The sequence below is a fragment of the Neopelma chrysocephalum genome, unplaced genomic scaffold, assembly GCF_003984885.1.
Source record: "Neopelma chrysocephalum unplaced genomic scaffold, ASM398488v2 Primary Assembly neopelma1_63, whole genome shotgun sequence".
NCBI classification, from domain to species: domain Eukaryota; kingdom Metazoa; phylum Chordata; class Aves; order Passeriformes; family Pipridae; genus Neopelma; species Neopelma chrysocephalum.
In genome coordinates, this window is record NW_020897720.1 from 11080254 (window position 1) to 11092095 (window position 11842).

The 11842-nt window shown below is 50.8% G+C and overlaps 1 protein-coding gene across 3 annotated transcripts in view; it reads left to right on the plus strand.

Annotated features, from left to right (window-relative positions):
- FLT4 (fms related tyrosine kinase 4) overlaps window positions 1–11842 on the plus strand; it is a 58099-nt gene that overhangs the window by 20129 nt on the left and 26128 nt on the right. For all 3 annotated transcript variants that reach the window (XM_027682868.1, XM_027682869.1, XM_027682870.1), the window contains exons 2-4: window positions 1557–1653; window positions 7710–7981; window positions 11602–11714. In XM_027682868.1, coding sequence (XP_027538669.1) covers window positions 1557–1653; window positions 7710–7981; window positions 11602–11714 — 482 coding nt within the window. The remainder of the gene's footprint in view (window positions 1–1556; window positions 1654–7709; window positions 7982–11601; window positions 11715–11842) is intronic.

Genomic DNA, 11842 nt, shown 5'->3' on the forward strand with positions numbered 1-11842 from the left:
ACTGAATCACTAAGGCCGGAAAAGACTTCTATGACCATCAAGTCCAGCTGTTAACCCAGCACCACTGTGTTCACCACGAGACCGTGTCCCCAAGTGCCACATCCACATGTCTTTTGAACACTTCCAGGAGTGGTGACTCCACCACTTCCATGGGCAGTCTGTTCTAATGCCCGAGCACCCTTTCAGTGCAGAAACTTTTCCTAATATCCAATCTAAACCTCCCCTGGCACAACTTGAGGCCATTTCTTCCTGTCCTGAGGCTCATGTGGCTCTACCACAGCACTTCTGAGACCTGTGGTCCTCAGGTCACAGTTTTGGAGGAGAGGTGTCACACAGGGCTCCTTCTATTTGTGAAACCTGTGGAAACTCTATGTCCTTGAGATCTCTCTGTCCTGGCCAGATCTCTCTGATACCTGGCTTTGAATGTTACAAGGGAAGGAAACAGACATGCACAGAACATAGTTGCAAAAAACCTCACGTTTTTGTAGAAATTCAAACTAGCAACATATTTCTGCATACTTTTCTTCCTTAGCATTTAGCACCCACCTGAGCCACAGCTTCACATTTCTTAACTCTTTTTTTCCCCCCTCTATTTCTGGTTAGTTTGCTTGTTTTTGAAGTCAATGAGACTTTTCTTTTGAATTATCTCACATCTCCAGAAGCTGGAGTTTTAAGATAAAGATCATGAAGTAATGACAGTCAGCAACACTGTGCTAATGAAAAACAACAGTAGTCTCTGAAGGTAACCGGTACTTCGAGATGTTTTGTCCATGAGGAGCTCACTTAGGGTGCATGTCTGGCATGCCGGAGATGCAAGCACACAAAAAGTGGGACTCTCCCTGAAAACAGGTGGAAGAAGAGCATGATAATGTTTAACTGCCTGTCCTTGAGCCTGGATAATTTCACTCCTGGAATGCCTGTCTGGTGGTGCGGGGAAGGGGGCTGCTACAATCCCCAGAGGTTTGGTCCTGTTCAGGTGACTGTACCTGAGAGTGTGCCGAAGGAGAAGGGCATTCCGTGAATGCCTGCTGGCTCCAGAGAGCATCTCTGTGCCAAAGCAAGAGTTTTGCATTTCTGGTATCTGGGCATCCCTGATTTGTCCCCCTGATTACAGAAAGCCATATGTGTATGGAAAAATCTCCTGCCAGACTCCCTCCGGTTAGCAGAGGGGATCATTTCCGAGCCTTAGTCCAAGAAACTCAATCTCATTCACCTGGTGAGGAATGGGCATGCTTGGATTTCCCACTTTCTGGTCTTTCATTCTTTTTCTGGCCCTTTGTGTTACTCTGTCTATCAGAGCCCAGGGGCTGTCTGGCCCTGGCCCTAGAGCTGCTGCTGAAGAGCTGCTCACTGGAGTCAGGAGGGCTGCAGACAAACCACTTGTGTCCTGCTGAGCCAACATTCAATTATCTTGTAGGAACAGACCCTGAGGAGATGTTTCCTTCAAGAGGCTTTGCCCCTCTCTGGGCTCGTGATGCCAGGAGAGCTGCTGCCCACAGCGGTGGGTGCAGGCTGGTCGGTGTCTGCATCATCCCCTCTCTCCTTTCCCTCCACAGATCTGGTGAGCAGCTATTCTATGACCCCCCCTACTCTCAGCATCACCGAGGAGGAACACGTCATCAACGCCAAGGACACGCTGACCATCACCTGCAGGTAAGGCACGAGCAAGCCTGGCTCTGTCTAGACTGCTTTTACCTGGTGAGTGTTGGAGGACTAGGCAAGGAGAGCCCTCCAGGGACACCTTGGCTGCAGTACACCTGCAGATTAGCATGTCTGCCTAGAAATCTTCCACATTCACCAAGGGTGAACTCATCTAATTAATTCATTGAAAAAGAAGCAGAAGAAGTCTCTGAGGAGGCAGTGATAACCTCTGCTGTAGTCCTGCAGGCAGAAGGAAGATAGAGAAACATTTGCATGATCTGATAGCTTTGTTGTAAGCTCTTCAGGGAAACTGGCCTCCCTGATTCTCCTTGTCTTTCTCTGACATTGATTATTCTCATCTCCTCGGGGCTGCTAGGATTGGAGTTCTGGTTTCTAAATCTAGTGGCATGTTTGGGGGACGTTGAGAAATACCCATGTGAGAAGGCAAGGCTGCACTTAGTGGTGTCTATGAGAGGCTTCCAGCTTTTCTAGGAAGCTGTGATTTAATGCTTTGCCTTGTACACATCAGGGTGAGGAAAAACCCTGGCCAGACCAGGTCAAAACCCTGTGAGAGGACCTGGAGAATCTCGGGTTGTTTTGAGACTGGCTCTGAGAAAGTGATGTGCCTGAACTGATTTATCCATGCTGGGACACTTGGCTGTACATGTTTTCAGCACTACCCCCTATCTAGGAAAGTTAAAAAAAAAACAAACAAGTGGAAGAATTGCCCAAGGTCAATTTTCCTGGAGTTTCCCTTCAGCAGCTGAAAGCAGATCCATGCTTGGGATCTGAGTGCTGGGCCCAATGGGGCTCTAAATTCAGCGTGGGCCTCAAATGGGTGTTCCTCAGTGTTATATATAACCACAGAGCAATTACTGCAAACACTTGGCTGGCGTTGTGTTCATGTCTTGTCACAAACATATTTAACTTTTCCTGGAACAGATGGTATTGCTTTTCCATTGTGAATCAGTTCATAGCCAAGGCAGAGGGACAGAGGAAAGGTTGTTGATGGCAATACTGAACTGATTTCACCTGGTCTGGGAAGCTGAGCTGTTGTGGGCTCATTCTCCCAGTGACCTGAGGAACCACAGTGTGTGTTATAGGAAACATGTGAGTTGGAGGACTGCCATGGCGGACTGTGGTCAGCCTGCTAGGGGGGCATAGAGGAAAAGGAGGGAATTTGAGGACTCCAGTGCTCTGCCCTGGTAGTTCTCTCCACTGATGGATGTGGGAACTGACATTCTCTGTTAAAACCTTGGAAGAGGGGAGATTCAGTGCACTTGTTCTGAATAAGCTTAGAAGCAGGGCAGATCCTTTCTCAGCAGTGGCCCAGAGAGGGACATAGAAAGTGGTTTCAAGACTGTGTTGTCTGCAGATTGAGCCAAGGCTAAAGAACATGCTGTAGCTAGAGGTGTGGTAAAAGAAAGTGTCTTCTGCAGTCAAGCATGAACACAGCTTCTTAGCACCATGAAGTGGAAAGCCTTTCTTTTGGGGTATCCCTCCTGGACCTGGATTGCCCTTTCCCTGGGCACTTGTTAGGTATTTGTTAATATAAAGGAAAATCACTGAAGTGGAAAAGAAATGCTCTGATTTCCAGTGCAGACTGTGCATGGCCTGCCCTTGCAGGGAGCATCGTACAAGCTACAGAGTCACTGCAAGTGGCAACAAGCTCCCTGTTTGCTGCTGCAGAGCCAAGGCTCAACTTTCAGGCTCACTAGACAGCATCCATACAGCACAGTGGCATGGACACAGCTGAGACAAGAAGATCCCTACCCCTGGCTCCCAGTGCTGTGCAGGACTGAACTGCCCAGCCCAAGAACAGCAAGGCCATCTGCAAACAACATTAAAACCCCTGCAACCCTCTGCCCATGTTGCTCCTTGGCTGCCCCCCACCTCTCCATCCTGGTGTCCCAGATGTGCTCCTTCGGGCTGCGCAGTGTCCTTCACACCATCCACAGGTAGATAAGTCTCAGTATCTCCTGCATAGCTCAGAGGGTTCCCCTTTTCCCTCTGAGCTCTCCAATCCTGTGTTTGTCTGTCTTGAGAAGAGGATTTTGACTGTGGGACACTGTTACTTCATTTGAATGAAAAGTAAATCCTTCCTGGTCCCTGGATCTCTAATTACACCCAGCTGCTTCTCCAACCTCTTCTGTGGACCATGGCCCACCCTGGGAAGACCTGGCTTGGGATAATGGGAACTGAAGGGAAAAACATGCAGACCACCAAGAGAACAGGCAAAGGAGAGGGTGGTGGGGCAGGGTAGGGCAGAAAAAAGTACAGAATCAAATTCAGGATCCAGGGATTTCCTGCTGAGCATCGTGTTGGAGGTGACTTCAGTTTGACCCTGGTCTTCCCTTGAGAGCAATGTCCTCTGGCTGCTCTTTGAGCTGCCCTTGGAGCCAGGAGTACAGGCCTGCTTGAAGCAGTGCTTCAGCAGAAAGATGAGCTCAAAACCCCCCTGTGAGACTCCCTGGAGACCTTTCGAGCTTCACCCACTGAGCGTGAGAGTCCCGCAGCCAACTGTGCTCTCAGGCTCCCTCACAGCAGCCTGGATCTCAGACATCCACAGCTCTGCAGCCTCCCCCGGCTCCACAGCCCACCAAGCCTCGTCAGTGACCAGAGTCCATGCCAGGCCATGGGATGAGCAATGCCTCTGGAGCTGGGCAAGCTTAAGAGACCCAAGGGCACAACACATACGCAAGAAGCCACCAGATGCTGGGGCTCTGCTTTTGCAAATGGCATCACATGCAGTCACGTTCCCTTGTCACCCAGCACAATGCACCCTTGAGAGACCCAGACAGAGCAGGGGACCAGTGCAGGAACATTCCCCAAAATACAGATCATGCCAGTGCTGGCTGAGAGCCCCAGCGATGTTTTGATCTAAGCATGTGGCAGAGCCAGGGAAGGGGCTGATGCCCACATAGACAGTGCAGCTTTTATTAGCTCCCATCCTGAGAAGAAAGGAAAGAATACCATGAATCTCTGCATTCAAGCCCTCAGCAGCCTGTGCGAGGGGAAAGCAGAGATCTTGTGCTGTTCCAGCTCATTAATATTGGAGCAGAGCCCACAGGAGCCAGCTGTGCAACAGCAGAAACCTCTGGAGGGTTCAACTGGGTCATGACTGTGCCAGCCCATCCCATCCCATCCTGCAGGCGCTGGGCACTCAGGTGGAGAGCAAACCAAGAAAAAGAAGAGCAAGGTTGTCCTTTGCTGCCCAGTGATCTGTTACCAGAGCTGACTCACAGATGCACAAACCCATCTGTGGCAGAGGAAGTATTTGACCCCAGAGCCCTCTTGGCTCCTGTGGAGGAAATGAGCACTGTGGCAGGGCTGAAGGAGCCTCAGGATAAGGCAATGCCCCACAAGCACTGCTCCAGAGCAGTGTCCAGGGACACACAACACCTGCTGCACTTTCCTACATGTGTATGACTGCTGTGAACATCCTTTGTGGTGCTGAGGGAGGATCTGGCTTATCCCAGCTAAGCCACAAAGCCACAGCCAGCTTTGCCCATCATACCACACATGGGAGCTTCAAAGAGGATTGAAGAAAAGTGGTGCCAATTGCAACATCTTCCTTGAAGAGCATCTGTCCTGAAAAGATTGAGGAAAACAGCTGTGGAGAAGCCTACAGTGCATCTTTTTCCAGCTGGCATCAGCCGGCTCCATCGCCAAGAGGCACATTATCACCGAGCTGAAAGAAAACAACTTGGGAATAAATCCTTGAAGGTGACAGATAGGAGGGAGGGAACCACCCAAAATTGCTGCTTGGACCTTTCCCCAAATGCAGAGAGTAGATACAGAAATAAATCCATGTGAGCCTGACCTGTCCTGATTCCTGCCTTCCTCTGGTCCTCTTAACCCACCGGTGATGCTAACTTGGACTCACAGTGATGCCCACACCTCTGTGTCCCCTCTGAACCGGGTTGAGCAGCACACATGCAAGGAATGCCTGGGTTAGAGCCGCCCACGGGCTGGTTGGCACGTCTGTTTGCACGGGCCCATCCATGTTTGTATAAATATGTGTCACTTGGTGACTGCAAGCCTTGGTGGTTAATGAAACAAGTAGATCTGATAATGTGTGAAAATCCCAGTGGGTAAACAAACAGAAAGCGGAAACACTGGAGACTTGTACAATTACCCTCCTCCACGTGGAGTGCCAAAAATGCCTGAGCAAATGCAAAGGGCTTTGGGGCTCCTTTGCACAGTTGGGGTCTGAAGATCTTAGCTCTGGGCTGAGAGCAGTCCCATGGCCCGTGGGCACAGCAGCAATGGCCATGGCAGAGACCACTGGGTGTTACTGGTTTAGTGATCAGTTTTACTATTATTTTCCCTGAGCATGCATCGATGGGAAAAACTCAAAATTCAATTTTTATTTTTATCGAAGTGCTCATGAGACTCTGGTACTTTGGAGAAGCCTGCCCGTGCTTCACAGACACACGCTGCTGGAGCTGTGCTTACAGCCCTGCCTCAGGCACTGATGGCATTTTTAGTGAATGCACCAGTTTGAGCTGGGTCAGAGGGGCTGTGAGGTTGTCCCCAAGGGCTCATTGCTGCCTCCAGAGCCCTTGTGCCTGGTGACACGAGGAGAGTGCAGCACACTGTATCCGAACTCATCCGCAGCAAGCTGGAAGAGAGCAAAGTCTGCAGGAAGATAAATTAGCAGCTGAAGAAAAACACAAAGGGGCAGGTCTTGTCCCTGTGCTTGGACAGAAATCCTGTCCTCGTTGCATCTGAGCCATTGTGCCCTCCAATGGCACCTTATCTCACTTCCTCCTCGCTGTCCCTTGCTGTCTGGATCCAGCTATCGGTGATGGTCACGGTCTGGCTGTGCTTTAAAAGCATCTGCCCTCAGAGCTGCCCTGGCAGAGCCCTGGCAGAGGAGCTGCATGTGCCAGCATGTCTATTCCCAACTTGAATAATAGATGAACCCAGTTTCCCCTCATGGAGCCAACGGTGCTGACAAAAGGCCATTTTTACCCCACAGCTGTCCCTTACGATGGCTTCTTTTTTCCCAGTCTTTTTTTTTGCACGTACTTAAGTGACTTCCAGCTATACTGGCAAACTTTCAAGGGGGGACTAGGCCTTCCTCTGAAAGGGACTCTGATTCCACAGAAGGAAACTTCCAGCATGGAATAAAAGCTTGTGTTGTTTGTAGTAAACAAGTGCAGTTATAACAAGCTAGGCTGGCGCGTGTGTGCACATGCGAGCTCTGGAGATCCTCGGCTATATATAAATACACACGTGCACACTCTGTCTGAGGGTTTCTTGTGTTCCTGGACTTTTCTATCTGTCTTTGGGCTGCTGGTGAACAGGCTCAGTGGTCATGCCCTTGGAGAGGTGTCTGCAGTGTCTCTGCAGAGGTGGGAAGGGGTGGCAGCCCTGGTCCAGCTGTGGTTTTGAGGGGCTGCAGGGTGCTGTAGAGCAAGGGAACCCCCTCCTACAACAGCAGGGAAGGAAACAGCTGGCAGCTGGCCAGAGGGCAGTCAGCTGAGCCTCCCCTGGTTTTCCCCGTGCTGTCTTTTATCCTTGACTCCCCTCCTGCTTTTCTCTTTCTCATTTTCTTTCCAGTCTGCTCTCCTTCCCTCATTCTCCTTCCCACTCCATTCATCACACCATGAGCCCCAGCCAGCAGCTATACTGAGCCAAGGGAAATCATCACATCCATGTGTTTCCCTAATAGCTCTGGACCCTTTTAATAACAAGAGGGAATAGAGAATAAATGGAGCCTTTCCCTCAGGGCCCTGTGTGTCTCCCTGTCCTGGCGTTCGTACCAGTAGGACAGTGTCATGGGGCAGAGGGGTCTGCTTGTGAGTGGGCTGATACCTTACGGCTTAGCATGGCCAGAGAGGTGGCCTGGGGAAGGGGAGAAGCCTCTGCTTGCCCAGTGATCAGGGAAGCTGCTTGCCATTTCCTCATGCCTGTTTTTTCCCTTGGAGGATGGTCATTCCTCCATGCCTCAGCCCAAGAGTGGTGTCTGGCTGGCTGGGCCATGTGGAGGTGAGCGCAGAGTCACCACCACGTTCACTGCCCTTGGCCCAAAGCTAATGCTCCTCTTTGCCCACGTCTAGAGGCCAGCACCCCTTGGAGTGGTCGTGGCCTGGGGGCAAGGTGGACCCTGCTGGGAAGGAGGAGACGGAGTTGGTGGCCTCAGCAGCCCCCAGCAGCGGCCGGGCGATCCGAGAGGAGGACTGTGAGGGGACCGGCGCGAGGCCGTACTGCAAAGTCCTGGTGCTGACGGAGACGCAGGCGAACGACACGGGTTACTACCGCTGCTACTACAAGTACATTGATGCCAAAATCGAGGGCACCACAGCAGTGGGCACCTACGTGTTTGTGAGAGGTAAGAGCCATCGGGATGTGCACCTGCAGGCTGGGGGGCTGGGGGCAGCCAGTGCACCATAATATCCGAAAGATTAAAAGCCTTAACGTGCCTCCCAGGCTGCTGCAGGCTTGGGGAGGGGGCCAAGGGCTGGTTCCCTGCACTTCCAGGGAACCAATATCCGTCCATGGCAGCAGCGCTTGGGATTCAATTTCGTCCCATCCTGGGGGCATCGCTCCAGCCAGGCTGGAATGCAGGAATTTAAGCAGTGAGAGCCTGGTCTCAGAGATGTTTCACCACTAAAAAAAGCACAGGAGTTATCTTCTGGGCAGCTGGGAACACCCCAAGATACTGGTGGCTATGGATGATAGCATTCCATGAAGCTGAGACTGAGGGAGAGAGAGGATGAGTGGTACAAACACACCCTGCATCCTCCTGTTCCCAGGCCTGATGGCTCGAGCCACTCCACAGTGGCAGATCCACTCCTCTCCACACTGGCTCCTCTCCATACTGCGCAGGGGCTGCCGGCACAGGCAGGATTATGAGATGTATTTTGGAGGAGGAGGGATGTTCACCAGGTTTGAGGTTGGAACCCCAGCTCAGCAAGTATCTGCAGGGCCAATACTCATCCTCTCCATGCCCCAGGGGTTCCCCCTCCGCTGTCTCCCCCCCCTGCTCAAAGCAAGATAAATGAGCCCTGTCCCCTGGAAACAGTTGGCTGAGCTATTTCTCTTTCCACCCCCATTTATTAGTTGGTGCAGTTGTCATGAGCCAGGCAGGTCATGACATATAAGATGCATTTTTCAGAAGTCCCAGGGCAAAGCCAAATTTGCCTCTGCAACTATGCAGAGAAAAATGCAGGGGCAAATCAGAAAAGCTGGACAGCTGCTGGAGAGGAATTGAGGTCTGTTTGGGCAATTGCCTCCTCTCCCCGTGGGCTCTGCTGCCCACCCTAAAACAGGACAGAGCCTCCCTGGATCTCAGGCATCTGTGAGTTGGACAGGGGTGTTCAAACCTTCTAGGATGTTTTAATAGGATAGAGGCAGAGAGCTTCTTACACACACTGAAAATGTGTACAGCCTAACATACTTTCGTGCTTTTGAGTGCTTTGGCAAGAACCTGATTTTCTTTGTGATCCAGCAAACGCCACTTTTCCCCCTGATCCACCTTCTCCCACCTCCAGCCTCTCTGCAGCTCAGTAGTGTCTCTCCTACTTACCAGAGAGCAGCGAGTGTGCACATGGTGCAGCTTAGGGGCAATAAATCCCAGGTTGTCAGGGCCCGTGGGACCCACAGTGCCTGCGGACAGCATGTGTGCAACAGATCCTGCCAACACCCCGCAGCATTGCTGTGCACAGGGCTACACAGCACATGTTCATACTGCTTCCAATCAGACTGTCCCCTGTTATGGTTATCAAGCATATAGGAAACCTCAGAATCCGCCTTTCCAGACAGGACAGGCTTTCAGGCAGGAGAAGGGACATGTCAGGAAAACCCAGGCATACAGTAACCACAGCCATTGCAGAACGTCCAGATAAAGCCCTGCCTGTTCCTGCTGAACTGGGCTGCAATGTGAAACTGTCCCTGGAGAGCTTGGAAGGGCTGATGTAAGTGTCAGGGATGTTTGGAGACAGCATGATCAGACCACAGCTTTATCCATCAACCTCATTTCTCATGTTAAGAGCTTGGTGGAATTGCCGGGAACAAAATATCTGTGCTTGGCTGGAAAAGTGGGTTCTTTTGTATTTTACCTGCAGCTCAGTTCTTAAATGAACTCTCCACACATATCTCTCCTTCCCATGTGTCTGGTTAGGTGTGTATGTTATTACAACTACAGATAGCACTGTAGACATACAGAATGCTTCATAAGGGTAGGATAGGATATGTACAGCCCACGTCCCATAAAGCTTAGCATATATTAATGAAGAAGATGCTAAATTATTCCCATTCGACCCATTAAGACAGTCTTAAGGAAATTTGTGATGTGGTCAGAAAGGGGAGTTAGTGCATGAATCACAAGCTCATTGGCAGCAGGACCAGCCCAGTAAATCAGTTAGTTCTTGGCTGCCATCTGAGCTTGAAGGGGACCTCATAGTCTCTCACCTCTGGCATTTGTGCACCTCCTCCCTCTCACATGCCCAGGGCTCAGGAGAGGAATGAGGAACATGTTCACACTGGGAAACAAATCTGTGATTTCAGCAATCCTGTGGCAGCACAAGACCGCAGGAAACACAGATAAGAACTCTCTGGGCAATCCATGTTTTCGTAAGAGCTGACCAATACAGTTTTCTGAGCGTGGTTTCTTTCACCTAAGCTGTAGAAAAAAGAGATTCATACAGATTCATATAGGTCTTTGTAGCATGACTAGCACTGAAGCAACAGCTTTATAGGTCAAAAATTAAAGTATTCCCTTCTGCAATTAACAGTGGGAGCACTGTGTTGGATTGGGTTGGACCCAATGTGATTTGAGCTACATGACCCCCATCTTTGACTTGTCCTTTTAGATCAGCATCTTTAGGGGCTGGATAGCAGAGGGAAAAATTCTTGAGTTGGACAACTGATGTCCTCATGCTACAGTCCCTTGAAATCAATGGTTTAGCTGAAACCCAGGTGAATAAAGACTAAATGTAGTCTTTAAAAAGATAAAGGCCACTGGGATCATTTGGTCTGATTCCAGCATATCAGAAGCCATAAAATCCCTAGCAGGTCCCTGAGGCAGACCCATGTCTCCTTACAGAGTTGCCTTCACCCAGGGGACAATTTCTATGAACAAAGCCAATCATGATCGTGTGCTGGGTGGACATTTACAGACACATGACTGGCAACACCACACCTGGGAGACACCATCCCGTGAGGCATAAGTCCCTGTGAGAAAGGGCAGGCAGGGGCTGATTCTACAGAATAAATTGTCCATCATGGAAGCTTTGCCAGAGGACACCTCACAATTCTTTGTCTCTTCCAATTCTGCCTTCATTCCCTTTAGTCACTCGACACGCTCATTCCCTGTTGAGTGTAGCGTAACATCCCCGGCCTTGCTAAGTCATTTCAGAGATTATTTTTGGGTGGTTTTGCTCTTCCTGTCAATATTTGTGCCTGCAGCAGTTGGGCGGCAGTGGGGTGGCAGCCCTGGAAAGCTCAGCTCATCTGTTTATCTGGCTGCAGGATGACATCTGCATACCATTCCGCTGGGGATCACTTCCTCACCCTGGAAGGTCGCGCTGCACCAGGGCGGCACAGCCCCGCACCGCCCCTGCCGCGGGGCCACGCTCACCAGCTGGGCAGGCCCTGAGCCCAGGACACAGCACACTGGCTTCACAAAGGGTCAGACCCAGGCAGAGACCTTGAGGGGGCCAGGAAAGGGGAGGTCACTTCCAGCACTGCCCAAACGTCACACAAATGCCACTGCACCGGTGCTGTGTTTGGTGCGGAGGAGCCGCCTGACTCCCTTTGCATTCCCAAGCTCCAGGTGTCTCCTCTGACTGTCGCATGTGGCAGATGGGGCCATCCAGCTCCACACCACTCCCCCTGGCAAGCTCATGCTGTGCTAAAGAAAGTCAGAAAGCCTCCTTTTCTGCTGATTGATTTCTTTTCCCAGTTTTTTCTTGCCTCTGTTTAGTTGTTGTTCTTGTATCTCTCCTTCAGATTTTGAACAGCCATTTATCAACAAGCCAGAGACCCTCCTCATCAGCAAGAAGGAGAACACTTGGGTACCATGCCTTGTGTCCATCCCAGATCTTAACGTCACACTGACCTCGGTGAGAGCTCGGCCAGTGGGAGACTCTGGACTGAGATGTATTGCATTTGTTCTGCATTTGTAATTGCCTGAGTGGAAGCAGGACAGGCACTGCCAGGAAAGGAAAATGCATGGGATAAATTTTCCATG